General features: G+C 42.3%; 6 protein-coding genes across 7 annotated transcripts in view; 4 read left to right on the top strand and 2 right to left on the bottom strand.

Annotated features, from left to right (window-relative positions):
- Positions 1-4: 4 nt before the first annotated feature.
- The window catches only part of LOC139105448 (coiled-coil domain-containing protein 124), a 54,435-nt gene continuing 30,668 nt past the window's right edge, over positions 5-23,771 (bottom strand). The window contains exons 1-4 of one of the 2 annotated variants that reach the window (XM_070661559.1): positions 1,497-1,644; positions 903-1,067; positions 539-807; positions 5-407 (exon numbers count right to left, since the gene is read on the bottom strand). In XM_070661559.1, the coding sequence (XP_070517660.1) occupies positions 212-407; positions 539-807; positions 903-1,061 (624 nt within the window). In that variant the 5' untranslated portion in view covers positions 1,062-1,067; positions 1,497-1,644 and the 3' untranslated portion in view covers positions 5-211. Of the gene's footprint in view, positions 408-538; positions 808-902; positions 1,068-1,496; positions 1,645-23,771 lie in introns of those variants that run through there. The other variant, XM_070661558.1, reaches the window with a different exon arrangement.
- On the top strand, positions 1,211-2,928 carry LOC139105450 (UPF0235 protein C15orf40 homolog). The gene is made up of 4 exons (XM_070661561.1): positions 1,211-1,467; positions 2,298-2,391; positions 2,538-2,665; positions 2,786-2,928. The coding sequence occupies exons 1-4, from the start codon at positions 1,357-1,359 to the stop codon at positions 2,873-2,875; spliced, it is 423 nt and encodes a 140-aa protein (XP_070517662.1). The 5' UTR covers positions 1,211-1,356; the 3' UTR covers positions 2,876-2,928.
- Positions 2,992-6,224, bottom strand: Vdup1 (arrestin family protein Vdup1). Its single transcript, XM_070661553.1, has 6 exons — positions 5,602-6,224; positions 5,289-5,413; positions 4,743-4,960; positions 3,937-4,083; positions 3,625-3,846; positions 2,992-3,527 (listed from the first exon to the last, which is right to left on the bottom strand). The coding sequence occupies exons 1-6, from the start codon at positions 5,712-5,714 to the stop codon at positions 3,336-3,338; spliced, it is 1,017 nt and encodes a 338-aa protein (XP_070517654.1). The 5' UTR covers positions 5,715-6,224; the 3' UTR covers positions 2,992-3,335.
- On the top strand, positions 6,652-9,376 carry LOC139105838 (BUD13 homolog). Its single transcript, XM_070662140.1, has 6 exons — positions 6,652-6,929; positions 7,207-8,076; positions 8,212-8,479; positions 8,554-8,705; positions 8,811-8,995; positions 9,076-9,376. Exons 1-6 carry the CDS (start codon positions 6,817-6,819, stop codon positions 9,246-9,248), a joined length of 1,761 nt encoding a protein of 586 aa, XP_070518241.1. The 5' UTR covers positions 6,652-6,816; the 3' UTR covers positions 9,249-9,376.
- Positions 9,755-20,330, top strand: Igl (igloo). The gene is made up of 4 exons (XM_070662141.1): positions 9,755-11,107; positions 17,007-17,258; positions 17,337-17,449; positions 18,707-20,330. Exons 1-4 carry the CDS (start codon positions 11,029-11,031, stop codon positions 18,860-18,862), a joined length of 600 nt encoding a protein of 199 aa, XP_070518242.1. The 5' UTR covers positions 9,755-11,028; the 3' UTR covers positions 18,863-20,330.
- On the top strand, positions 22,284-23,666 carry LOC139105840 (zinc finger matrin-type protein 5). The gene is made up of 3 exons (XM_070662142.1): positions 22,284-22,815; positions 22,951-23,088; positions 23,164-23,666. The coding sequence occupies exons 1-3, from the start codon at positions 22,689-22,691 to the stop codon at positions 23,391-23,393; spliced, it is 495 nt and encodes a 164-aa protein (XP_070518243.1). The 5' UTR covers positions 22,284-22,688; the 3' UTR covers positions 23,394-23,666.

Genomic DNA, 23,771 nt, shown 5'->3' with positions numbered 1-23,771 from the left:
CAGAGATTTTTACCAAAGATTATTTATATACCGTTAAATTTTTTTTTCAGATACAGTACTTTCCAATATAAGTTATATGTTTTGCAAATAAATTTGTATACAGATTACATCGAAGGATGTGTTGCAGTGACTATTTATTTTAAGAGAATTAAATAATTAATCAGTCAGTTGTGCACAAAAAATCTGTTGCGCTCGCTCGATATCACGATTGTCAACGACTCAGTAATGTTTGATTAAGCGGATTCTCAGCCGATTTCATCCATTCTTTTCTAAGTATCTGCTTCAACTGACTTAATCTCAAAGTGGGATTCTGTTCTTTAATCATGGGCATCGTTCGTTCCTCGAAGCTCGCGTAAGCGGCCTTCATCCGTTTCTCCGGGTGCCGATCGAGTTCGGAATCCTTTGCGCTGAAAACGAAAATTATACAATTAATTTAGATAACAAAAGGAATCGAATCATATGTTTCTTTTTTTCTTTTTGTCAAACTTAATTACCAGGCTTTACATAATTAAACCTTAATTTAAAGAAATATAATAACTTTAAAACAGATATCGCCTCGTCTACGGTGTGAGCCGTTTCGCCTTCCAGAATCAGCCTATTTAAATTTTCCTCGATCGGCTTCTCGTCTTCTTTCTTCTTCATAGCCACTTGATTTCGCTTTTCAGTGATGGAGACGATTTCCGCTCGAGTGACTTTCGACGCTGGCTGCTTGCCACCGATTTTTATATTAGCCATTTCCTTTTCGAGCAAAGCTTTCGCCTCCGCCTTTTTTTCTTGCTGCTGCTGTCGCTTTTTCTCGATTTCTTCCTATATAAAATAAAATGTGCGTTATAACTGTTTTATTAAATATTAACGCGGCTAGATAATATTTCAGAGACGGTAAACCATATAAAAATTCGTACTTGCTTCTGTTTCTTCTTCAACACTTGCTTATCATTATCTTCCCATGCCTTGTCTTCCTCTTCTTTTGCCTTTTTGATAGTTTCGGCTTCCTTGGCCGCCGCTTTCCTAGCACGGGCGGCGACCGCCTTACTATTCTCACCCACAAATTTCTTCGGCATATCGATCTACGTGTAAATCCCAATTAATCATAATTAATTCCTATCCGCGTGCTTTCATTCGATTTTTGATTGTCGTTATCTCCAAAACTAGTGATACGCGCTGCGTTTTGTCACTATATGTGAGTTGGCAGTAGCTCGACATGCGCGGAATCAACGTGAAACATATTCAGGTTAAGGGACTTGAGAATAATAAAGATATCCGGGCGGTCCGGGCCGGCAGTAATGCGAGAGGGATCGCCAGTGCGTGGTAGCCGTGATAACGCGGGTGCAGGATCAGAGATAACGCGCCGGGCGCATGGTTACATGGTTTAAAGGCAGCCGCGGGTTTCTAATCGTCGTCGGCAGCGAGATGCCGAGGAAGCGAACGACGAGGAGCGCAAGGCCGCCCAACGTGGCGGCCGTCGACGTGAGTGATCTAACGCGCGGTCCACTTACCGGTTCCTTCGTCCGCGCGATGCTCGATCACCTGTCACAAAAGTAGCGTGACATTTTCTGTTATGTGCACCTCGCCATCTCCGATTTCTCCGAACGGCCCGTATCACATAACCCACTAGCCCAGGTCTGCCAACTCTGGGCGCCTGCTTCCTCGTCGTCGATTTTCGCGATATCACGAATTTATCAGCAGAGTTCAATTAGCGAATCAGAACGCCGCGGAATCGAAAAAGGAATTCAAACCGTGGTACGCGACGTGTTCAATTACGGGCCGCGTGTAGTTCCGCGTCGCGAAACTGTCACGTGGATATGTCGCACGTGGGCGAAACGGTAACAGCTATGATTTGACATGTGGCCGAAATGTCGCTGCTCGCCGGCGAAAAGCGGTGCGTCAAAAATTTAATTTCATCGTTAGCGTCTACTTATCATTATTAAATAATACAATACTATTTAATAACCTGCTAATCTCATTCGTAATTTATTACAATATATTATACGCGTCGCGGTTCGGAATTGTTATAAATTATACCCCAACGGAACATTTTTCGATCCAACACTTCGAGAATGTCTGTACGTTCAATTCACTTTGCTCGAAGTTTATGTGATGCTAATGAGAACTTATGGTTCTTGCACACAAGAACGCAACAATGCTAAAGAAACAACGTGTAATTTATGCGGTGATCACTCAACCTCTCGCTTTTCCGGGAATAATAATAGATACTCAACGGGATGTTGATCGCTCGCTCGCGCTTTTACACGCCAGGTGTCTCGAGAAATTAGCCTCATTAATTGCATTGTTTACAGACTCCAACTAAGGGACCCGTGGTATTAAATAAGGAGGGAAACGTGGCGATTAAAATTCAGGCTAAGCCCGGAGCGAAACGCAACAATATAACCGGTAATAAGAAATGTTATTCGATAGATTTTTTTATAATAATAAATAATAATAAAAATGTTTAAACGTTTTCTAAAGTTACCGCGTATTCCTTGCAAGACGAGGATATTTATTGTTCACTTATTGTTAAAGAAAATTAATGCTTGTAGATATTTCCGAGGAAACAGTAGGCGTTGCGATTTCCGCTCCGCCAACAGAAGGTGAAGCTAATGCCGAACTTATTGAGTTCCTAGCTTCGGTTTTCGATGTAAGAAAGTCCAATGTGTCTTTGAAACGGGTAAGTTTTTCCGCAATGCATGTATCATCATATTACTAAACTATACAATTATATTACTTAATAAATAATATTAATTGCTCGTAAATTTTACACGTTATTAATATTATTTTTTTTTTGTAGGGGGCCAGAAGTCGACAGAAAGAAGTCGTAGTGTCGGGAATCACGACAGAACAAGTTCTGGCGAAATTAAAAGGAGTGATGGACAAGTGAATGTGGCTCCTACAATAACTTTTTTTATCGCTGAATAAATTTCTCAATTTGTACGCGTCTCTTATAAACATATATTTTAGTTCGTCCTATCCTTGTACGTATTTTACGTGCGTATGTAGATGTTAATTATTTTATATTGTACAAATATTATACAATTTATACATCTGCTTATTGTCAGCATGCATAAGATCTAACGTGCGCCGAAATCTTTTTAGTACCTACGTAAAATTGCACCAGATGTTCCCAAAGATCCGTCATCGTTTCTCAAAAATTTTATAGCGTTGCTGTGACTAGCAATATAAGAATCGATGAAGATTTTACGACGGAATCGGATCGTTAAAGCGCACAGATGTAGCGGCGACTTGTAGTCTCGTAATAATATAAAAATTAGTACGTTGTTTTTTACAAAGATATTAATTTCGTAATAATCGAGTAATATAATATAATAATGTGAAGCCAGTTATTCTTGTATTTCGAAAGCCTTGTCGTCGAGCCAAGGTCGGAAGATCGGTAGCGTCGACGGATAATGAGCGCCCCGTTTGGAAGGTGCCGTTCCAGCTGGCGCACCCTCCGGCCTCAACGGGTAGGTGGCCAATACTATCGGTATCTGCAGCTTAATTTCTTTGTCCAAGCTTTTCGGACTGATGACGAACTGCGGGGAAAACGTCAATAGTACGAGATCGAACACCAAGGAAGGCTCGCGAGAACTAGCGCGGTCGCGTTAGACACGATAATGAAACAGCACTCACGTAAACGTGATAGAGAACGTTGATCAGATGGCACCCCCTCAGATTCGTCGGCGGTAAAGGTGGAACGTACATTTGCTCATTCAGCCACTCCTCGCCCTCCCCCGGACGAATTTTCCCCCTAGAAACGCTGGCCAGCTCGCGAGTCTCGCTGGCGAGCACTTTACCTCGGCATAGGTACTGTATCGTTTCGGTAAGGGAGGCCTTGGTCGACTTCATCGTCACCTGTTGATTGGAATTCTCAGTCCGTGGCATTGCCTCAACACCGCGTCGTATCGTGTTACCGCTTACTGCGCGTTAATTGATAATGCGTACCTTGCTGCGATTGCTGACCGTCGCGGAGATACCGATCGTTTCCCCGGGAACGTATCCACCCCGGTCGAGACTCACCCTGCAGAAGACGGGACCGCCCGAAACGCAAGAAACACCTACGCGCTGCTCGATCTCCTGCCTCGCCGGTTGCTGCTTTGATCATTAAAGCCCTTTTATTTTTCGTTCAACGATTCGAACTGAACGTTCAAAGTTATTAAATGACACTTACGGAAAGTGGGACGTACAAAAACGATCGATTATTAACACCCGCCTATCTTTATTCTATTATAATATCTATCGAATGAACAACGCTCGTCGCGGAGCGAGCGCTGTCCGCCAACGCGACAATTCTCTCGTGCGTTTTTCTAATGATGCAAATCTATCGTCGCATGGGCGGCGATTCCATCACGATCTAGCGGAGAACGTTGCGTAAAACGCAAAAGAAATATCGCGCGAACAAAAGTCGCTTTGCGATCATTATCAAGCGTCAAGACTGAATTATCTGTATCAAACGCGTCGCGCGTGTCGTCTCCTTAAATTTCTTCGCGCTGAAAGCACTTGCAACGCTTTCCATACGGGTCGACGACCAGTATTTGGATCCCGGTTATGGTAATGAATCTCGCGAGCATTCGTTTAATTGCACACGCGAAACACTTTCCTACGAGTCGCTTGCACGCAGACGTCGGGGAGGCACTACTCCGTAAAAGCAGCGTTAATGAAATCTAATTGCGAAACGATAAACTGAAAACACGCCGATTTGAATAAGAATTACAGGCCGGTGACAATCGGTCGGCTGTCGCAATGCTCACCGCTAATATCGGAGGCTCCAAGTTTAAATCGATCGGGTTCATGACAATGAAAACCTGCTGATTTTTGTGAGTAAGCCCGCCCGGCTCGCGAAGTGCCGCCTTGCAATAATATTGCACCCATCCGTGTTTCCCGAGGAAAGTCGAGGGCAGGCCCAGTGGTAATCCCAGTTTGAAGGGAAAGCTGTGTATCCCGGGAGACAGCAACGACGGTCCTTCGCCTATTAAAAATCGCGTTTTTCATAAAAAAAAAAAGTTCTATTAACGGTACGTTTTAACTATTAAATACTTTTATATATTTATATAATTTCAATTTTAACTTGAATCGAGTCAACGATAAAAGTCGAAGATAAAGTATTAAAAAATCTGGCGTTCTTAATTGTATTTTTGCAAATTGTAGATTTTTTTTTTCTTGTTAAACTGCCGAGCAGTGCAGAAATTCGTTAAAGTGCGCCAGTTAAAGGCAGAAATACGTTTCTAGACTGAAACATTAAATTGCGCAGGATTGAATTATTTCTACGCGACGATAATTCGAGGTAACTGATTCACCTGGTTCACCCAAAAGCCGCATACGAAAATCGATGTAATTCTCTTTGTCGTAGACTCTCTCGGCACGCTGGCTGCGTACCCGGACTACACCTTCTCCCACAACATGGAAATGCAGTCCCGAGACGCTACGGTAACGTCCATTATTAACATACATCATTAAATCTGTTACTTATTAGTCTAGTGTATAATATATATATAACGTACGTATCTACCGGGCTCTAGAAAATCCCGTAGAAATATTTTTTAACATTTTTCTACGCGTAAAAGAAAAATTCCATCAGCTCTATGTCCTTTCTACAGGGTCATTACTCACTACGCCTCGTCGTCCAGCTCTATGAGAACGCGGCCGGATAAGAAGTGGCCCGGGAAGTACAGCAGATTCGTATTGTCGAAGAGTATCAAGAACTTGCTGAGTTTCCTCGTCATCTCGCCGCCGAGGTGGAGAACGACTCTCGCTGTATCGCAACGAAGGACGGGCTCGCGCAGGCACGTTTGCGTCACCGCGGCTTCACGCTCACTGAATACATGCCGAGGTACCACACGCGTGCAGGAGCAACCTTCTTCCACGCGTAGCCTCGTGACGCAAGGTGAGAATCACTGGCTCGCGTCGCATCGGCAACACGTTCGGCGGCGTGGCACGCGGACCTTAGCCTGGGCTCTCCTTCCGTTTCTCGCTATCGCGCTATCCTCTCGCCTGCGTCCGCCGCGGATCCCGGGTACCAAGTCGCCTAAGATCGCGGCGCACCTCGCTTCGTTTCCTCAACGTCGACGCGTACCGCGCGCTCCTCGTTTCGCCGAATTAATTCCCCTCGCGATCGGTCGATGGGGAGGGCCGATTCGCCGATACTTCGCGGCACTCCGTCATCGCCCACCACGAGAATTTCTATCGTTAGCAGTCACCTTCCTGCCCATTCTTGGAGACGCGCTCACTTTCGCTCCCTACTCTTTTTTTACCTGGTCGCTTCTCTACCACCTCCCGACCGGTCCCGACTGGTCCTGTCGAAGTAGGATCGAAGGTCCTCACCCGTCCTGATACTTCGTCAATGATGGATTTATTTTAATTACGAAAAGTTAATAATCGAAAGAACTTCGGAACTACGTATAAAATTTATAAAATATCCAACGCTAGTTCTTTTTTTTTTCTTTTTTTATAATTTGCAGTTTACCTTAGCATTTTAAATTAAATTCTTTGCTCGCGATAGAAATGAATTAAAATCCTTGAAAAATAAAAGAAAGGAAAGTTAAGAAATATTTTTTAATCGCGAGACAAAACTTTTAAACGCACGTGTGTGCGTATGTTTGACAAGTCGATTACCGACAACCTTCGGACTTGATTTATCCCTACATTGTAAATGGAACCGAGTTCAGTTGTCGATTCTGTCTAGAACAGTCAACAATACAGTGCTGAGTTTTATTATTTTTTGTTCATAGAAAAATTAACAATCGTTTAGGATTTATCTCATGGCGAGGTAAAGCTTAGAACTTATTATCCTGCGTTTAACTGCTTAAAATATATAATAAACTCACGATGGAAAATAAAGTAATTAGTCAGAAGGAATATTTAAAAAAATACATGTCCTTGGGCGACGACGATAAAAAGAAGAAAAAGAAAAAGAAAAAGCCTAAGGATGACGTGAAAAGGTAAGGATCGTCCACTAGCGTTTTAATTTCAATGTCAGTAGTGAATATTTTGTATCAAAGTTAGGTTATGTTGCCAGTTGAGCACGATGCCGTTGAACTATTTTTTTTTTAATGAGAGTACTTATATTTTATGATGCTTTGGAAAATGTCTTAATTTTGCAACTAAGATCTCTCACTTTTAATACTTTTGATCAAAGTTATTTTAATTTTACTAAATGTTTTTCTTTTTTTTTCTTTTTTGAAAAGAAACTCTTTAATCTGATTTGTATTTTTGCAGAGTAAAAATTATAGACGACGATATAGATTTGAAGAATATGAGGTCTGTTGAAGATGGGGAATTTGACATCCTTTTAGAAGGAGAAGATGCTCCTCAAATCGCTGGTATAATAGATGAACGTGGGCCAGTTGATTTCACCGATAAAAAGAGATGGAAAATTATAACAGAGAATGATGAAGGTGATTTAGCTATTATTAATTGCACCGTCAATAAAGAAAGAAGCAATATCGACGAGGCCAACGACAGGCAGGGTGATGATAATTCAGATTTGAGTCCACCCAGGTCTAAAAAGTCTAAAACTAAACGTGCAAATGTAAGCCCAGATGAAAGATCGAGAGGAGACAGCTCTGATCTGAGTCCACCCAGACCTAAGCGCTCTAAAGATAAGCACAGTGGTTCAAGTTCACGTAGAAAGGCGGCTAGAGACGATGATTCAGATTTAAGTCCACCTAGGCAACCTAAAAGCGACGACTCAGATTTGAGTCCGCCTAGACAATCTAAAAATTATGATTCCGATTTAAGTCCGCCTAGAAAACCTAAAAACTATGACTCAGATTCTGATTCCAGTCCACCTAAAAATACGAAGCACCGCGGTACATCTGGACGAAGTTACCGAAGTTCAGGTAACAGAGATATCAACTCAGATTTTAGTCCACCTAGAAAGAATCGCAAGCAGAATCTAGATACAGATTTGTATGAAAGCAGAAAGAGTACAAAGAGCGGAGATTCGGATTTAAGTACATCTCGACGGTACGATCGCCGGTCTCGGAGAGATAATTCGCCACGCTCAACTTCGCGTAGAGATCATAAAAAGTATGACTACTATGACAAAAAAAGTTCATCCAGATCAGGTAGAGAAGATGTATCCAGGTAATTTTTAATTATTTTTAGAGAATGTTTTAAACAATTTTTTTTTTTTTTACATCGAAAATATAAATACTGTTGTGCTTAAATATTCTATATTTATAATAAAATTAATTAACGAAATTTAATCTTGTTGGACAGATCGAGCGGAGATAAACGGGGAAAAAAATACGACGATAGAGATCATAACTCTCGATCGTATCCAGACACGCAGGAAAAAAGAAAGAAGTCGCGCTGGGACGACGAAAAGGACAATTTTGAGCGTGAGCACTCAGGGAATCGTTCCAACGACCGCGACGGTCGAGCGACAAAGACATTAGACGGAAAAACAGCAGGGTTCCAAGCCGCGAACGCGTTGCGAGAAGAAACTGAAACTTACAAACGACAGGAAGCGGAACAATTTAGCAAGGTAATGATTTAATTTAAAACATACAACTAATTATTTATGTGGGAGATAGAAATAATTCAAGTTATCGGTTTCAGTTGAGTAAAGAGTTAACTGGAGAAGGGCAAGCTACGATTGTGCGCGACAAGACAAAAAGAAAGCGCAATTCGGAAGCAGATGCGGCGGAAAAACGAGAGCAGGAAGCGAAGCAGCGAGAGATAGATGAAAAGTACGCTAAATGGGGCAAAGGGTAAGCGGACGTTCTTTTATCTTTATTTCTTGCTCCACCGATAAATTCTTTGACTCTCCCGTGCTAATGTACGCCCATTAAACAGATACTCGTGTCTTGTTCTAGTTTAAAACAAGTGGAAGATCACGAGGAAAAATTAAAGAGTGATTTGTACGAAATGAATAAACCTCTGGCGAGATACGCGGACGACGCGGATCTAGATAAAGAACTGAGAGAGCAAGAGAGGGAGGGCGATCCTATGCTGAAGTACATAAAAGAAAAGCAGATAAAACAGGGAAAGAGAAAGCCAGGTATATAAAGCGGGATAAGAATTTCTCTCGTCTTTCTTCTCATTGTAAAAGGTTTAACCGTTTAATCGTTTCAATTACAGATCCTCCGCAATATCAAAGTTCGTACGCGCCGAATCGGTTCGGTATCAGGCCCGGTCATCGATGGGACGGAGTCGATCGAAGCAACGGATACGAGAAGAAGTGGTTCGAGGCACAAAATGCAAAAGTAGCGTTACAAGAAGACGCCTATAAGTGGAGTACAGCCGACATGTGATCATGTTCACACATATTACTACTATAGCAGAAGTTTTCACTTTTTATTTCCATTGATCGTTGTAAAGAAGAGAATAAAAAAAAAAAAAATAAAAAGAAAAAAGATTTTAAACGTTTTGATAATACGAACGCCTGTTTTTTTATTTATCCTCCGCACGTGCGCGGATCGGTATAAGCGTAAAAGAACCGTGCATCTCTAACTCTCATCTTTACGCCCTTCGTAATTTAGCCTAGTGTAATATCGCGAAATGAGCGGGTGAGATATATCAGCGCGGTACACGCGCGGAAACCGCGAGATCGATATTCGTTCCAGAAAACGAGAAGAACGGAGAGGCTGGCGCCGGTCTGGCAACGGTCTGTCGGCGACGGTCTAGACGGAGCGGAATACCACCGTCTGAGAAATCGATCGTGCGCTTTTAAGGTCGCGGGAATCCACTCCGGATGGCGGGTAGAATGGGAGTACAGGGAGTGGCGGAGCGTACATTTGACATAGTCATTCGCGGGGCGCGCGATTGGAACGAGACGCGATTATCCGATCGAAACGTACCGCCGCGCGGTGCCGAGTCCTGGCGCCGAATCCTTCCGCGTAAGGACAGCCCGTTCATGCATTGGTAACACTGAGGCTTGCGCTTTAGGCTTTCGTCGCCTGGCGTGTCGCCCCGCGCCGGCTGAAGCGTGGCTAGAAACGTGGCCGATCCTCCGTCCGCCGCCGTCCGCGGTTCTTATTCCACACCGGCGAGGAAACGGGGTTCTGCGTGGCGCGAATATACGTTTGCGTCGGCGACATATACATAGGGTGGCACACAACCCGGGGCCGGTTGCCACGCGAGCAAGGGCAGGGTCGTGTGCGAGCGACGCCAGTAGCGTTCGCGACGTCGACGGGATTTCCACGCTCCCACCGCGTTTCACGGCTCGCGGTGTGATGCTCGACTTTCGGTGAGCCCCGGAACTCACGATCGCCCGGTGGTGTCGTCCCTTTTCCAGATCCGACGAGGGTGGTGATCGCGCGAGGACGCCGGACGTCGCGTGACAGCGAGGACGCATGAGGGAGTTCCGGATTACTTTCGAGTGTTAAGGATTGTCTCGCAGGTGCCGGCGCCACGCGACGTGTCAGTAACCCCCGAATAACGCTTGGAAGCAGGGGGTGGCGTAGGAGGAGCGCACACATATGCACGCGTATGTAGAATCGACGGTGAAAGGGTGAGGTAGCGGGGAGAGGAAAGTATAACTTCGCCCCGGAGTTTTTATAGCCGATTAGGGCTGCGAGATTACGCCTTTCCGGTGTTTTAACGAAATTTCACCTCACTATTAGAGAGAGGTATTTTTTCACTATCAAAAGGATAACTTTAACAAATGCCTGGGAGTAAGTGAGGAAGAAAGTACGACGCAACGTTTCACATTCGCGACGGACTCTCGTACAGTGAGAAATAGAAAACGAATTAGGGAGAGAAAAAAGAAGAGGAGAAAAAAAAAGGAAGAAAACGGAACAGTAGAAATAAAAAGAAAATAAAAAAAAAAAAGAAGAAAAAAAGAAAAGAACATTCAAGGGAAAAAAAAATGTATACCTTTTAATGGAGTGAAGAAGTAGAAGTAACTATTAATATTAAACACTCGCTGGAAAAGTTTTCTACTGGGAAAAGCGACAAACTCGGAGGCTCGACTTCTTGCTTGGTAACGCGATGTTAACAAGAAAATCGCAATAATACGGGTGCCTCTCGACGACGTCTAATTTAGTTTAATACCAAGAACATTTTGAAGAGAAGAACAGAAGCGGGAGAGACATGGGGTGCAACACTAGCAAAGAGAGCGTTCAGCCGGCGGTGGAGGAGGCGAAGGAAGGCGACTCCGTGAAGAACGGGGGTGAGCGACCATCCCTTTCGATTCGTTAATCGCGCGAGCGAATATCAGCGGTCGTTACGCAAATTACGACGAGCCGTACGACAGACGCGAATTTAATTTCCCCGCACAGTTCCATTTTTAACGGAGAGAGTTCGCGTGGTGTTAAAAAAAAATTTGTCACATCGGCGAGATATAACGCGACGCGAAAGTTCGGTACTCCTCCTCATTTTTGCGCCTCGCACCGTTTTGATCTCTAAGTTGCAAAACCGCCGCAAAACTCTGACGTTGTTTATCTCGACAATGACAAAGTCTGCTTTGTTTCGCGATGATAAATGTACCCCTCTGTTCACTTCGTTAGATTTTGCGAGCTGATTGCGTGCACGCTTCAGTAATCGCAGCGCAATCAGTAAGGCCGGCAAAGCGAACGACTATTTTCCACGTAATAAATACGTTCGATGTGCACAACGATGAGTGTACAAATTTTTTTTTTTATTCTTTGTTTTTTCTTTTTTCAATTTTCTTCGTCGCGTTTAGGGAGATACGCGAAATCGATCTCGATTAACATCTCGGCGAGAGCTCGTGTTGTTAATTATATCGTCCGACGACCGGGACGTGAAATGTCAGAAAACAATTTTCTTTAATTAATTAATTAAGTAACTAATTAAATTCAATAAACCGCTCTAGCTTATTTGAACGTGCAAAAGAATTTTTGGCAGAGTGTAAATAATTTTTGTCGTTTTGAAGTACACGTGGGAATTAAATTCCGTCTGTTTTATTATTTAAAACGGATCGAACGACGTGAAAACGTGAACGCAAAGTGCCACCGTTTAATAAGGAAAGAATATTAGTAAATTACATATTTTTTTGCGTGCCAAGTTGTCAGGCTTTATATTTTACTTTTTGTTGGATTTCGAGAAATTTAATATCAAAGTCTTCAAATATCCTGCGATAACGTACGGTCCTCGATAACGTGCCAGAAAATACATGTATTTTGGCGAGCGTAAAATAGGACGCTCGTGGAAACCGATGGGGGTATCGGAATACCGAATAAAAGTGATCGCGTGATGTATGTCAAGGTTTAATCCCTCGCCGGAATTACGAAAGTTTCCCTTTATAATCGAGATACGGCAAGACGATGACGTCTGGTTGAAAAAGTGGAGTAATGGATTAACAGAAAAATATTGATAAAAAGCTCCATCACGTACGGTATTTGTGCGAACACGTCTGGGAGTCTCGTTGCCTTTTTCTGTCTCTCATTTTTTTCTCCCTCAATAAATCTTAAAATAATTATAAAACGTGATCGATTAAAACGTGCTCGGCGTTTTTATTTGTTGGACTGGACGTTACATAGCTGGCGTAATTTATTCTCGCTTCATCCGCGTCAAAGAAAGCTGTTTTACATTTAATAATAGGGATAGAGCAACAAACGTTTCTTGGCCGCGCGAGGTTTCGCGGTGCGTTAATTACGGAGCAACCGTTCGGCGGTCGGAAAGCTTCGGTCTTATCAAAAGTTGATACGGCGAATTTAATTTAATTGAGCTTTGAGGCAATTCCTGCTTTACTGGCTGGTAGTAAGATCTCCGTGCAAGCTGCGCAGCCCCCGGGCACGGGGCAGAATCAATCACTCGGAGCTTCGATGAATTTCCGCACACATGTGAGATACCGAGTTTCCTTCGCGCCGCGCACAATATCGACGCAACTGCTGCACGGAGATTCGAACTATGCAGCTCGCATAAGAATGCCGATCGAACGGGAATGCCACTGTGGAATGATGAATAGACTCGATGTGTAAAAGTCTTGCGAAGCTGATGCTGCGGTACGTTAACCGATCCACGAAAACGAATTTTCGTACATTTGCAAACGCAAACGAAACGGTGAAACCAGATGCAAACATCACCGTCTAAAGGTTTCCGTTAAAATGTAAAAAAAAATAATTTTTTTTTTAGCAAACGCTGAATAATTAGACACAGAACGTTAAAAAAAAATTTGCGGCTTATCAGATGTGTGTTTAAACAATCCGTCTAGTCAACATTAAATTCCAAAAGCTTTGCAAATTTATACGCACATTCTCACGTGATTAAACTAATCTTGCAGCTAATCTAATTATAACGCTCTATACGTAAAAAATAACACGTCTGACCTAGTTCTACCCTGTACTACAATTGCGGATCGTTATCACTCAGACTCAAAGTGGCGATCGCCTTTTTTCTTGCTTTAAAAAAAAAAGGAGACAGAAAAAAAAGCACGTTTCATGAATGATGAAAGAGAGAGAGACGAAATAGAAGGCAACGGGGAGAAGTAGCGGTATAATTGATAATTTAATCTACGATGCGATCGCAGTCTTCCAGCGAAAGTTGAATGAAAATAAAACGGTGCGTTTTAGGTATTTATAATTAGCGCATCTGAACGCGATCTGGCCAATTACTAAGTAAAGCAAGTTAAACGCGGCGTAATATTCAATAGTTTAATTTATTATATCGACGGAATTTTAATAGAGCTCGTAAATGTTTATATCAACTTTTCTTTTAATCCTCTTTTGCCATCTTTGTTGGCTTCTCGGCAATTTAGATACCGTAACAGTTCTCTCGCTGTTGCGATTAACCCGAAGCATGTTTTATACGCTTTTATTTACTTTATTTTTTAAATTTTTTCCCCTCCCAAGAAAATAATAAAACAAAATTTGTTTAACCTGGATCGCATTTGCGGAACACGGCGTACAATTTTCTCAGGATCCGCAGCGCACGATGGCGCAATTGTTGAAATATTCATGGGTTAATAAACCGAAAGGAAAGGAGAGACGGCGTAGGGAGAGAAACGCCAGGCCGAATCAAGCCGCGGACGCGAGTGCATAATTAATTGCAATTGAAAATCTTGTACGAGGAACGTGAAACGTTCTCTGACCCATTTCGGGCCGGCGTTTCTCTCCCTCCTTCCCTCCCTTACGTGGTATCTTGGGCAAGAAAGGAAGGAAGGAAGAAAGAAAAAAGATCAATATCTTTTTTAGGCCGGGAGAGTCCAAAGTGGAGCGAAACTATTTTTCGTGAGGCCCGGTGGCATCGTGCACGCGGGCCGACGAGGCTCGAAGACACGAGGGGTCGCAAATCAATTGTACATGGCGGGGAGTTATTAAAGGAGCGGGCGTGCGAAAAAGCCGCGGGGTTATAAAAAGGTCCGTGGCGCGAAGGGTTGAACGACACCCCGCGACGGCCCTGTTTCGCGGCGTGCGCTTCGGAGGGTGTCGCGGGGGGTGAGATCCCCGAGCCCGAGGACTGCGACTGCGAACGGGCGGCGCAGCAGGGCCGTGATCGGCCGCGATTATAAACGGGGTCGTGGGCGCCCGGGAACAGTCAGTCGCACATCAGACCGAGACGCGCGTGGATGTGCAGGTGAGGGAGGCCGAGCGAGCGAGCGCAGGTGAGTCGCGGGTGCGAGTGTGACCTGATAGCCGCCTCCTCGCGTGCATGCCCACCGCCGGGGTGAGAGGAAACCGGGTTAAAACTGCCGGGCGGCGCGGGCGGCGATCGCTGGGGCGGGGGCCGCGAGTGATATCGTCTCGAGGCACGCGAAACCACCCTCCGCCGATTGTTAAGCGCGCGAGCTAAACCCTCTGAATTGTCGCGGACGACGCGATTGTTAGGTGTAACATGAGTCCGTCTCTCTTACGCTCGGCGCGGATCCGTGGGACGGTCGCTTCGACCGCCCTGCGATCGGCTTCCAGGGAGGGGGAGGTGGGTCACCCTAAAATCGGTATCTCTGTGATAAGCGACGGAAATAGTAGCACCCTCTAAAACCCAAAAGCTATTTGGGATCAGCTGTTCGGCCGACCGACTGTTATTACGTGGAGGGCTGATGGCTAATCCGATTTATAGATGACCGAAATCATTTCTCTCGAGCATCCCGCAGATGGGAAAGCGGGCGATAAATAAATGCCAACGTTTGCAAATCTCCTCCGGCATGTTGGACGATGCCTTTTTTAATATTTCGCATGCTTTTTATCGCCTCGTTCGTGATGGGCATAAAAGATATTCAAAACTGATTGATTATTTTATTATTTCTTTCTTTGATTTTGTTAATTTATAAATTGCTAAGTTCATCTATTCAAAAATTACTTTGATGATTTTTCACATTATCTCAATAAAAATAAAAAATTAATAAAATAATAATAATAAATTGTCACGGTAGCTTGAAGACAAATCGTTTCACGTCGTTTTGCCTCATCTATCTTTACCTTTTTGCGGTTTAAATCGATACGTGAAATCGCCTATTTGCAAAATCATCTATTTAGAGTTAAAAGGGGTTTCATAATCGCGATAACGACGTTTCTCCGGGAAGTTTGATTTTCTCGAGGGTTCTGGTAACAAGGTCTGGGTGGATCGATGACGGGAACATCCTTGCGTGATATGACAAAGGAAACAAAAGCTAGTCCGAGCGTTTAAGAAACATTACTGCCGTTAAAATATAGACGGCCGCGAAGAGGATACTCGAGGGTTAAAAAAAAAAAATACAAAAGAAAAACGCTTGAGCGGTTATAAAAAAAAAAAAAAAATTAATTGCCGGGATAAGCATTTTTTTTTTACCTTCCAACGAGAATTTTAACGGCGCGAGTTTTATGCGTGTGCATGAAACGCGCGCGGTTTTATCCCCCGTCTCTCCCTCCGGATTTGCTTTCTTTAAGAAAGCCTTACCAGCGCGTATAAATATAAACGTCGATAAAATTACCACGGGAACTCGTATGATCGATCCGGTTTTGCACAATGTAGCAAAACAACTGGGAGGCGCGCTAACTAGGGAAGAACTCATTACTCGTCACGAAAGTGTCGCCGTGTTTCTTGAATTCCCACTTGGCCCGTCGAGTGGCAACAACGGAGGAAACGAACGTCGCGGAGAAGCGTTCAATAGCACGAGCATTCCCTTTTCCGGGAAGAAAATTTACCTTCCATGCCGTCACACTTAATCCGCGTGTCTTACATTTAATTATCTCTTTCGCCCCGGCTCGCGGAACTTGGATAAGTGAATAAGGTACGCTGGAAAGAAATCGATCGATCGCGACACCTTGTCGTATTTCTAAAGGATCAAGGATACACGTAATTGAGTTGACTCGAGAACGTATAATAGACCCAAAAAGACTGACATGTGGTGCGAGAATTAATTCCCTCCCTCAATTTTTTTTTCCTCTTATTTTTTTCTTTCTTTTGCCGCGGTTATTCGTTAGGAGAGAGCGGGAGTAAAACGAGATTGGCGAAGCCGGATTATTTTTCATGACTTTCAAAGGATAAATCGCGCCGCTTGAAGTGAATAAAGGACGTGACGGGATCTTATGTCGATACGTCAATTAATTACTCGGAGACACGAAAATTTTCGCGTCGTTAGGAAGGAGACGAAAAGGCTCTTTTAATATCTGTCCCGTCGTTTCGCATTAAGGCGCGAAATATTAAAAATGCATATTAGGCGCCGTATAATCTCGAACATGCAGCGCGAAAATAGAAACTCCAATCGATACTTGTCGCTCTGGACGTCTCTGTGGAAGGTGAAATGTTCGGAATAAATGTAGGTGAACTGTGGCTAACACGGCGGCCATTTCTAATATACGAGATGTATCAGAAGCCGCGCCCTTTCTCCGATCTTGTACGAATTTTCAAGTCAATCTGCAGCCGTTTTTCCTTAAGAAAAATGCACAAAAAGAAAGAAAAAGGAAAAAAAAAAAAACAGTCGCAGGCTTACGTATAAAGTCAAACAATTTACCCATGCACTTGCTTGTATTTTATTATTTACGTCCGCGTAATCGTCATTACCATAATTACTATTGTTCAAAACGCCTTGTACCTGCGAGATAACCAACTCAGCAAAATTAAAGAAGAGAGAAAGAAAGAGAGAGAGAGAAAAGAAACATTATTATTACTTTATCACTTTCTGTTTGAAGATATTTCAAAAGCGGCCGAAAATAACGCAACGAAAGCGGAGTCCTCGGACGAGGGGAAGGAAAACGGTGAGGACGAGAAGCAGAAGGAGGAAAAGGCAGCTACGAAAATACAGGCAGTTTTCCGTGGGCATCACGCTAGGAAAAGTTTGAGAGTGTCGGAGGCAACGTCGAAGGAAACGAGAACCGACGAAGAGCCCTCCGCCGAATCCACGCTGCAGCAGCTAGAGGAAGAGTTCCCTCTCGACGACAAGGGTGAGCGTTGCCCCGTTTTTTGCTCCGATACGAGCTTCGAAAGAAGAACGTGCTTTACTCAAAACTTTCCTTCGGCAGAGCTTTGTAGCGCGGTGACAAAGATCCAGGCGACTTTCCGGGGCCACATGTCGAGAAAGGAACAAGCCGCCAAGTCGGCAGTCGAGAGCGCGACTGCCAAGATCGAAGAGAAGGTAAGTTAGCCGTCAATCCCCTTAGACAATGCGCACAGACTTGCTAATCTATTAATCAAAGAGAGTTAGAAGCCGCTTTATCCTAGCATCTGTCTACGGCTCTCTCTCTCTCTCTCTCCGTAAAACTTTTAAATATGAATTCTATCGACGTTCTTTGTGGAGCTTTAGCTGGCCTGATATTGCATTTAATTAGTAGGAGAAGGTTTCCCCATTCACCTATTATCCATTCTTTATTGTTGACGCGTAATAAATAGTTATTTTTTACTAATTTTTATTTAACGCAAAGATTTGATTTATTACAAATTTTTTATTTTTTTTTTATTTTATTTGTGTGCCATGGAATGGGTTAAGGACCAACAGGACTAACGTAATTAATTAAAATGGGGAATAAAACGCCTTCGTAAGGTAATAATCTCATTTACTGAATTAGAGTCCTGTAGGTGTTAAAAAAAAAAAGAAAAAAAATAGCGAGGGAGCTTGAAGAGTTCCCTAGCTGTAAAAAAAGATGTGTTATTAATAGTTATTAATAGTATTGATAACAAATTAATTTCACATTTGCCGATAAACGTGCTTAAAGAAACGTCGTTAATTAGCAAACTTATTAGGGCGTGTGACGATTTTCGTAAATTATATTTTTGTTTTACATTAGTTCGGTCACGCAATGTTCATTGAGCATGATATTAAAGTAAGAATGAATAGCTAAAATAGAAGCTGGTGTAATCAAAGTGATTCTTTTTTTCTTCCCTTAATCTAACGCGCCGATATCGATTCGATCGATGAAGCGGTAATGACGGGTTTTGATGCACAAGGTCGGTATGATTGATCATTTCTGTGCCGAGGCCCGTGAGAGATAGCTATTGTTAGATCCTTTGACATTACGTTGATCCACGAATGCCCGGCGAATAATCGACAACCGCCTTCCAAGCTGAAGATGATCAGACCTGAGTACCGAAGCGCTAACTAAAGCGTGTCCCGAGATCAGTAGACCGGCATGGCCTACAATGTTTAAGTTACTTTCGTGCCGTATCGATTAATTATGTACGTAGTTGACGGCGCAGCGGGATTCCGTGCGGCCTCAGTTTCATTTAAGAAAGAAGGGCAGCTCCGGGGTAAACGCGGGGGTGTCGTGTCCCGTTCGCGAGCGACCTTTATGTTCAGCAGAAAACGAGAGCGAGCGTACTCGGGAAGGTGCCTGAAGTTAACGAACGGCCGCAGAGGGCCCGCGTTTTCACGGTTCTTTATCAAATTCTGCTGCAGATGCAAGACGCTGTTCAGGAGCTAGAAGGGATCGACCTGGCCGACCCGGACTTGCACAAGGCGGCGACCAAGATTCAAGCGAGTTTCCGCGGTCACAAGGTTCGCCAGGAAGTCAACATCCATCCTACTGCCGACACTAACAACTCGAAAAAATAAGACGCTTACGCGACACGCAGGGATGCCAGGAGATAGAATATTACTTATTACAGTCAGTGCCATTCTTAACAGGTTTTCGAACGCCATCCCCCTATTTCTTGTACCTTATAATGTAGCATCCGTTAATTAGGAAAATATGCGAGGCATTCCAGGCGAGGCCGAACGACGGACAGCCGAGCGAGTTTGACTATTAGTTCACTTTCGGGTCGATATTTGCGAGCAACGATACCGTTTATTTTACGTTGACAATTAAATCCAGCCTTCGCCCGGGACCAGTGAGATTTTAAGCACTTTCTACTTTCACTAAAACGAGAATCCTTCAAACGAGATGTTATACAGGCTGAAGCACGCAAATGGGAACACTTTCGAAATATTTTTATTATTTATCGATATATAAAAACATTTTTCGGAGCCAAGTTGCATTGTAAAAGATGAACTACAATGGCAAATAAAAAAAAAAAAGAAAAAAAGGGAAAAAAAAATGGAGGTTGTTACTCGAGCCGGTTCCTATAATCGATTACACTTCACACGATTCGCACGACCACTCACTTCAAACTATCCCTCGTGCTATCGACTCGTACTTACATTTTTTATGAGTTGTTACTGCCACGTACGAACAAAGAAACAGGCAGATTTTTCAAGACTTTTCAACACGATTACATAAAACTTTCTATGCAAAATACTAAAAAAGGGATGAAATAATTGTAAAGCGAGGATAGAATGGGCAGTTCCCTGGAATTACCCGACGTAATGCTCGATATAATATAAATTGTGACGTACGACAACAGAATGACAAACATGCAAAATCTTCGTATCTGGTAGGTATGCTAAATGGAACGTGAACGCGATAGAGTATATATACTTCAACGTCCAGCGTATATATGATACGATAAACGGAGCGTATATTAAGATGTACCAATACCAGTACAGTGCATGTTAACTTTTATAAGTTCCTGTATTTATGTAAAATAAACGGTATGGTTGTGACGTTTCCAATTCTAAAATTAACGATGAAAGTCTGTTTCTCGAATATTTTATTTTTTTTTTTTATTACGACACTCAAACGTTTAAAGCATGATTTCTTTTTTATCTTTTAATTTTGTTTTTTGTTCCTAATTTATTATTGCAACGGAATGTGATAACTAAAAAGTATATTTCTTGACTGCACTTTTTACATTTTCCAACAATTTTTATCTGTTTCTCTTTTATTCTCTTGCCCCTTTCTTCTAAATATTAAACGTATTATATATATTTTTTTTTCTTATTATAATGGAAATGTAAAAATGTGCATGATTGCTTCTTCTTTGAGAGTTTGGAAAAAAAATGTATTAATCTAAATGCGAAACAAACTGATTAGTCCCGAGCATCATACTATCCGACTTATTGTATTTAGAGGGACTATAAATTTAGAAACATTTTCCCCATACCTAATACTAATTATAAAAAAAAAAAAAAAATTAAAGACAAAGGAGGAAGTTCCAAACTTTCAAACAATTTTACAAACTTGAGCGTAAAAAAAAAATATTGTATTTTATCATAAATGTATTTTACGTTTACTAATGCAGTAGAACTTCGATTCGATACAAAATCTAACATACTTGGGCTTCGAAATAAAAATTTACAAATTTATTGTCAATATACAATAGATTAATCTGCCGATACCTCGTTAAAAATGTTCTGATGTCGTTTATTGTACGTAAATACGTTTATTGTACGTCTTTCAGATGTTGATGAAATTCTTTCACGTCACTGTGCCGGGGCATCTAAAGTCCTTATCGGCCTATTGTCAATAATAAAATAATTACAAAGTAACCATCGAGGTTTTACTGCATCGATTAAAAGCGTGCGTCATATACATAACGTATAGTTATCGAGGGTGGGGAGAGATGAGAGAAAAAAAAAAGAAAGAAAAAAAAAAAAGACTAAGTCTCGTCAAAATAACGAGCCCGGTCCTTTTTTTCAAAGTAATAATTTGGAGAGCTTATACTTGCTCGGAACCTATCAAACTTGATTCCGCTGTAATTTCTTTCCGCTTCAGTGTTTTGCCCTTGCCCGAAATATCGACAGCTACCTCCGATTTCATTGCAGCCCAGTTAATTGTTCATGAAAATTAACGTATCGATATGCTCGACGTAAAATGGGAATTTTTTTTGCCAGGCCTAAAAAGAAACACTCGGGTGCGCTATCAATCACTGCTTTGTACGTGATTGTAGCGACGATCGATCAGCGAGCTGATTCAACGTGCATAATACGAAGCAGCGGCTAAACTGCTCGAATAATTATTTATTCTTCTTCAATGCTAGCTTTATTCGTCCACCAGGCAGGGTACTGCGAGTTTATTATTTCCCACGTTCGTCCACGTGTTTTTCTACAACGCGAGATATTATTTCGATTTTCTATACTTGTAATTTGTACCGACGTTTATACCAATTTTGCTGAAGATGCTGGCGAACTACGTATTAAATAATATTACGCGACATTCCTGTACACGTTTAACGGCGGCTGCGAGCAATAATCACACGTATTTATTGTGACGAAATTTAGCAATTTGACCGAGCTAACTTATTGCAACGATATCGAAATTTCCCCGGATATGTAATATGCATTATTCTACGCGATACTTCTGCGTGATTGATATTGATTACACTGGTACGTGCAGCTATTGTTCAGCAGCGAGCAGATATAGTTGAGGCGGCATGTCTGAATTCTCGATATCCAATATATTTTATTTCAACTCCCCGATTTCGCAATATCGTATATCCGATATCATTAACTTTTAGCCTCTAAGATCAAATCTTGAATTCGCGATAGCGAGTTTTCAATTTCCTGCGGAAAAAAAAAAAAAAAAAGAAAAAGAAAAAAAAAGTTGAAAAAAAAAACTCCCGTGGATATTTCTGATTTCCATTCTAGCAGTTGTATCCACGGCTTTCGTTTGTCGGTTTCGAATTTATAAATAAGTATTGTCTCGGATCGCACGATCGATAGGTTACTTACGATTGTCGCTTGTAGAGAAAATAAAAGCGGAGCTTCGGTATCGCCGAAAATAGTCTATCATCGAGTAACGTCGTCTAGTTTGCGTCGGAGTGAACATTGCATTGCGAGTGGAGATATTTACTCTATCGAAATTAATGTGTGTATAGAAAGGAACGGTGGCGGCGGATAATAGACATTCTTGTCGATACGTTACTTTACCACGTATGAATAGTTTAGCGGTGCACAAGAATAAGTTGCGGTAAAATACATTGTAAGAATATAATAAAACGATTGTGCCGCGTTAAAACCGACGGTGCACTACATGTAATTCGTTTGTTCAAAATACCTATTAAATGTGCGGATAAAAGAAAAAGATAAAAAAAAAAAAGAAAAAAGGGGAAATCAAAGTATTGAAACGTCGTCCGTAAACTTGGGTTAATTACAAATTTAAGCGGAAGTTTTTATTAAAAGTATTAAATATTAACGTTCTTTCTTCTTCGAAGATGCCTCTTAAGAACGGTAAAAAAAAATTCTTTTTTAAATAATAATCATAATAATAATATCGAATATTTGGAATTAAATTTTTTATATTAAATATATGAAAGAAAAAAATATTCTCTCTTATCTTGCGCGTTTTTAAAAGACATAGTTAACAATTTTGCTGTTAGATGTCATCTCGTCGTAGTATCTCGTACGATCATTCTTGTTACACACGGCTAGAGCAGTATTTTATTCTATCTTATTTGTCGTCGAATACGTTTATTATATTGCCTCGGAGTAAACAACGATGAACGGCTAGAGAGAAATCTAATAAAGTTTCTAATTCAGAAGCCAATCGTGTAAGTCAAGAACCATGGGCAAGACGTACTATTGCGATTATTGCGACAGATTTTTTAAGGACGACGTCGAAGCACGTAAAAAACATCTGTCCAGCATGCAGCACGTGGCGAATCGGGAGAGTCATTACAGAATGTACAAAGGTATCAAATATTATTCGTTGGTTTCAATTTTCTTTTTCTTTTTTTTTTTTTTTCACGTTCTCACACATAACCTCTTCTACTCGCGTATCGATTATAACCATCCCCCGAACGTGGGGCTTGCCATCGCAATTTCAGACCCGGAAACGATACTGAAAGAGGTATACAGCAAGACTCCGTGCAAACGCTTCATGACTGTCGGAGACTGCGCTTTCGGTTACGGATGCCGATTCTCTCATTACACGCCGCAAATGATATGGGAACTCGAGCAGCTCGGTAATCATTATCTCGTTGACCAAGTCATTCTCGCTAACCTTCGGTAGATAAAATCGGGTGTAAATGAATTTTCAGCCGCGACGAGAACCTCCAAAGCCGCGACGGCGCAGCCTAGGGACGGCTGGCCGGATTCGGAGGACGTTATCAGGGAATACTTGGAGCACGCGGCCGTTTCAAGCGGTACCGAGGAGAAAACTCCGGTTTGGGGCCCGTCGCCGGCGGTCGGTCGGTCTTATTTACCGCCGTCTTTGCAGCCCGTAACGCCGGATAAAATGATGGAATGCCACTTTAGCAAATGGGCTTGAACTCGCCCGGTGAAAAAAATTAAAATAAAAAAAAAAAATAAAATAAAATAAAATAGCAAAGTAAAATAGAATAAAATAAAGTTTGTTAAATTTGTAAATTTGGGCTCTACTCGATTTCTCGGGAGTTCGCGCTATCCCGCCGAGCTTCGAACGGACGCTCTCGCTATCGTCCGAACAAAGTCCCCTCCGTTCTCCCTTCCAAGATCGTTTACGCCAATCGCTGGCGGACTCTCCTTGACGATGATGTTGCCATGGAACACAGTGGCGGAGCACTCGTTGCCACGACAGTGTGAGTCGGCACGTGACGCGACGCGACGCGACGCGACGCGCCGCGTTTGTCGAATCGAGCTAGTCTTTCGAAAGGAAATAAAAAAAAAA

Source organism: Cardiocondyla obscurior, linkage group LG09, assembly GCF_019399895.1.
Source record: "Cardiocondyla obscurior isolate alpha-2009 linkage group LG09, Cobs3.1, whole genome shotgun sequence".
In the NCBI taxonomy this organism is placed as follows: Eukaryota; Metazoa; Arthropoda; class Insecta; order Hymenoptera; family Formicidae; genus Cardiocondyla; species Cardiocondyla obscurior.
Note: the sequence above shows the minus strand (reverse complement) of the source record. Positions and strands in the feature narration are given on the sequence as shown.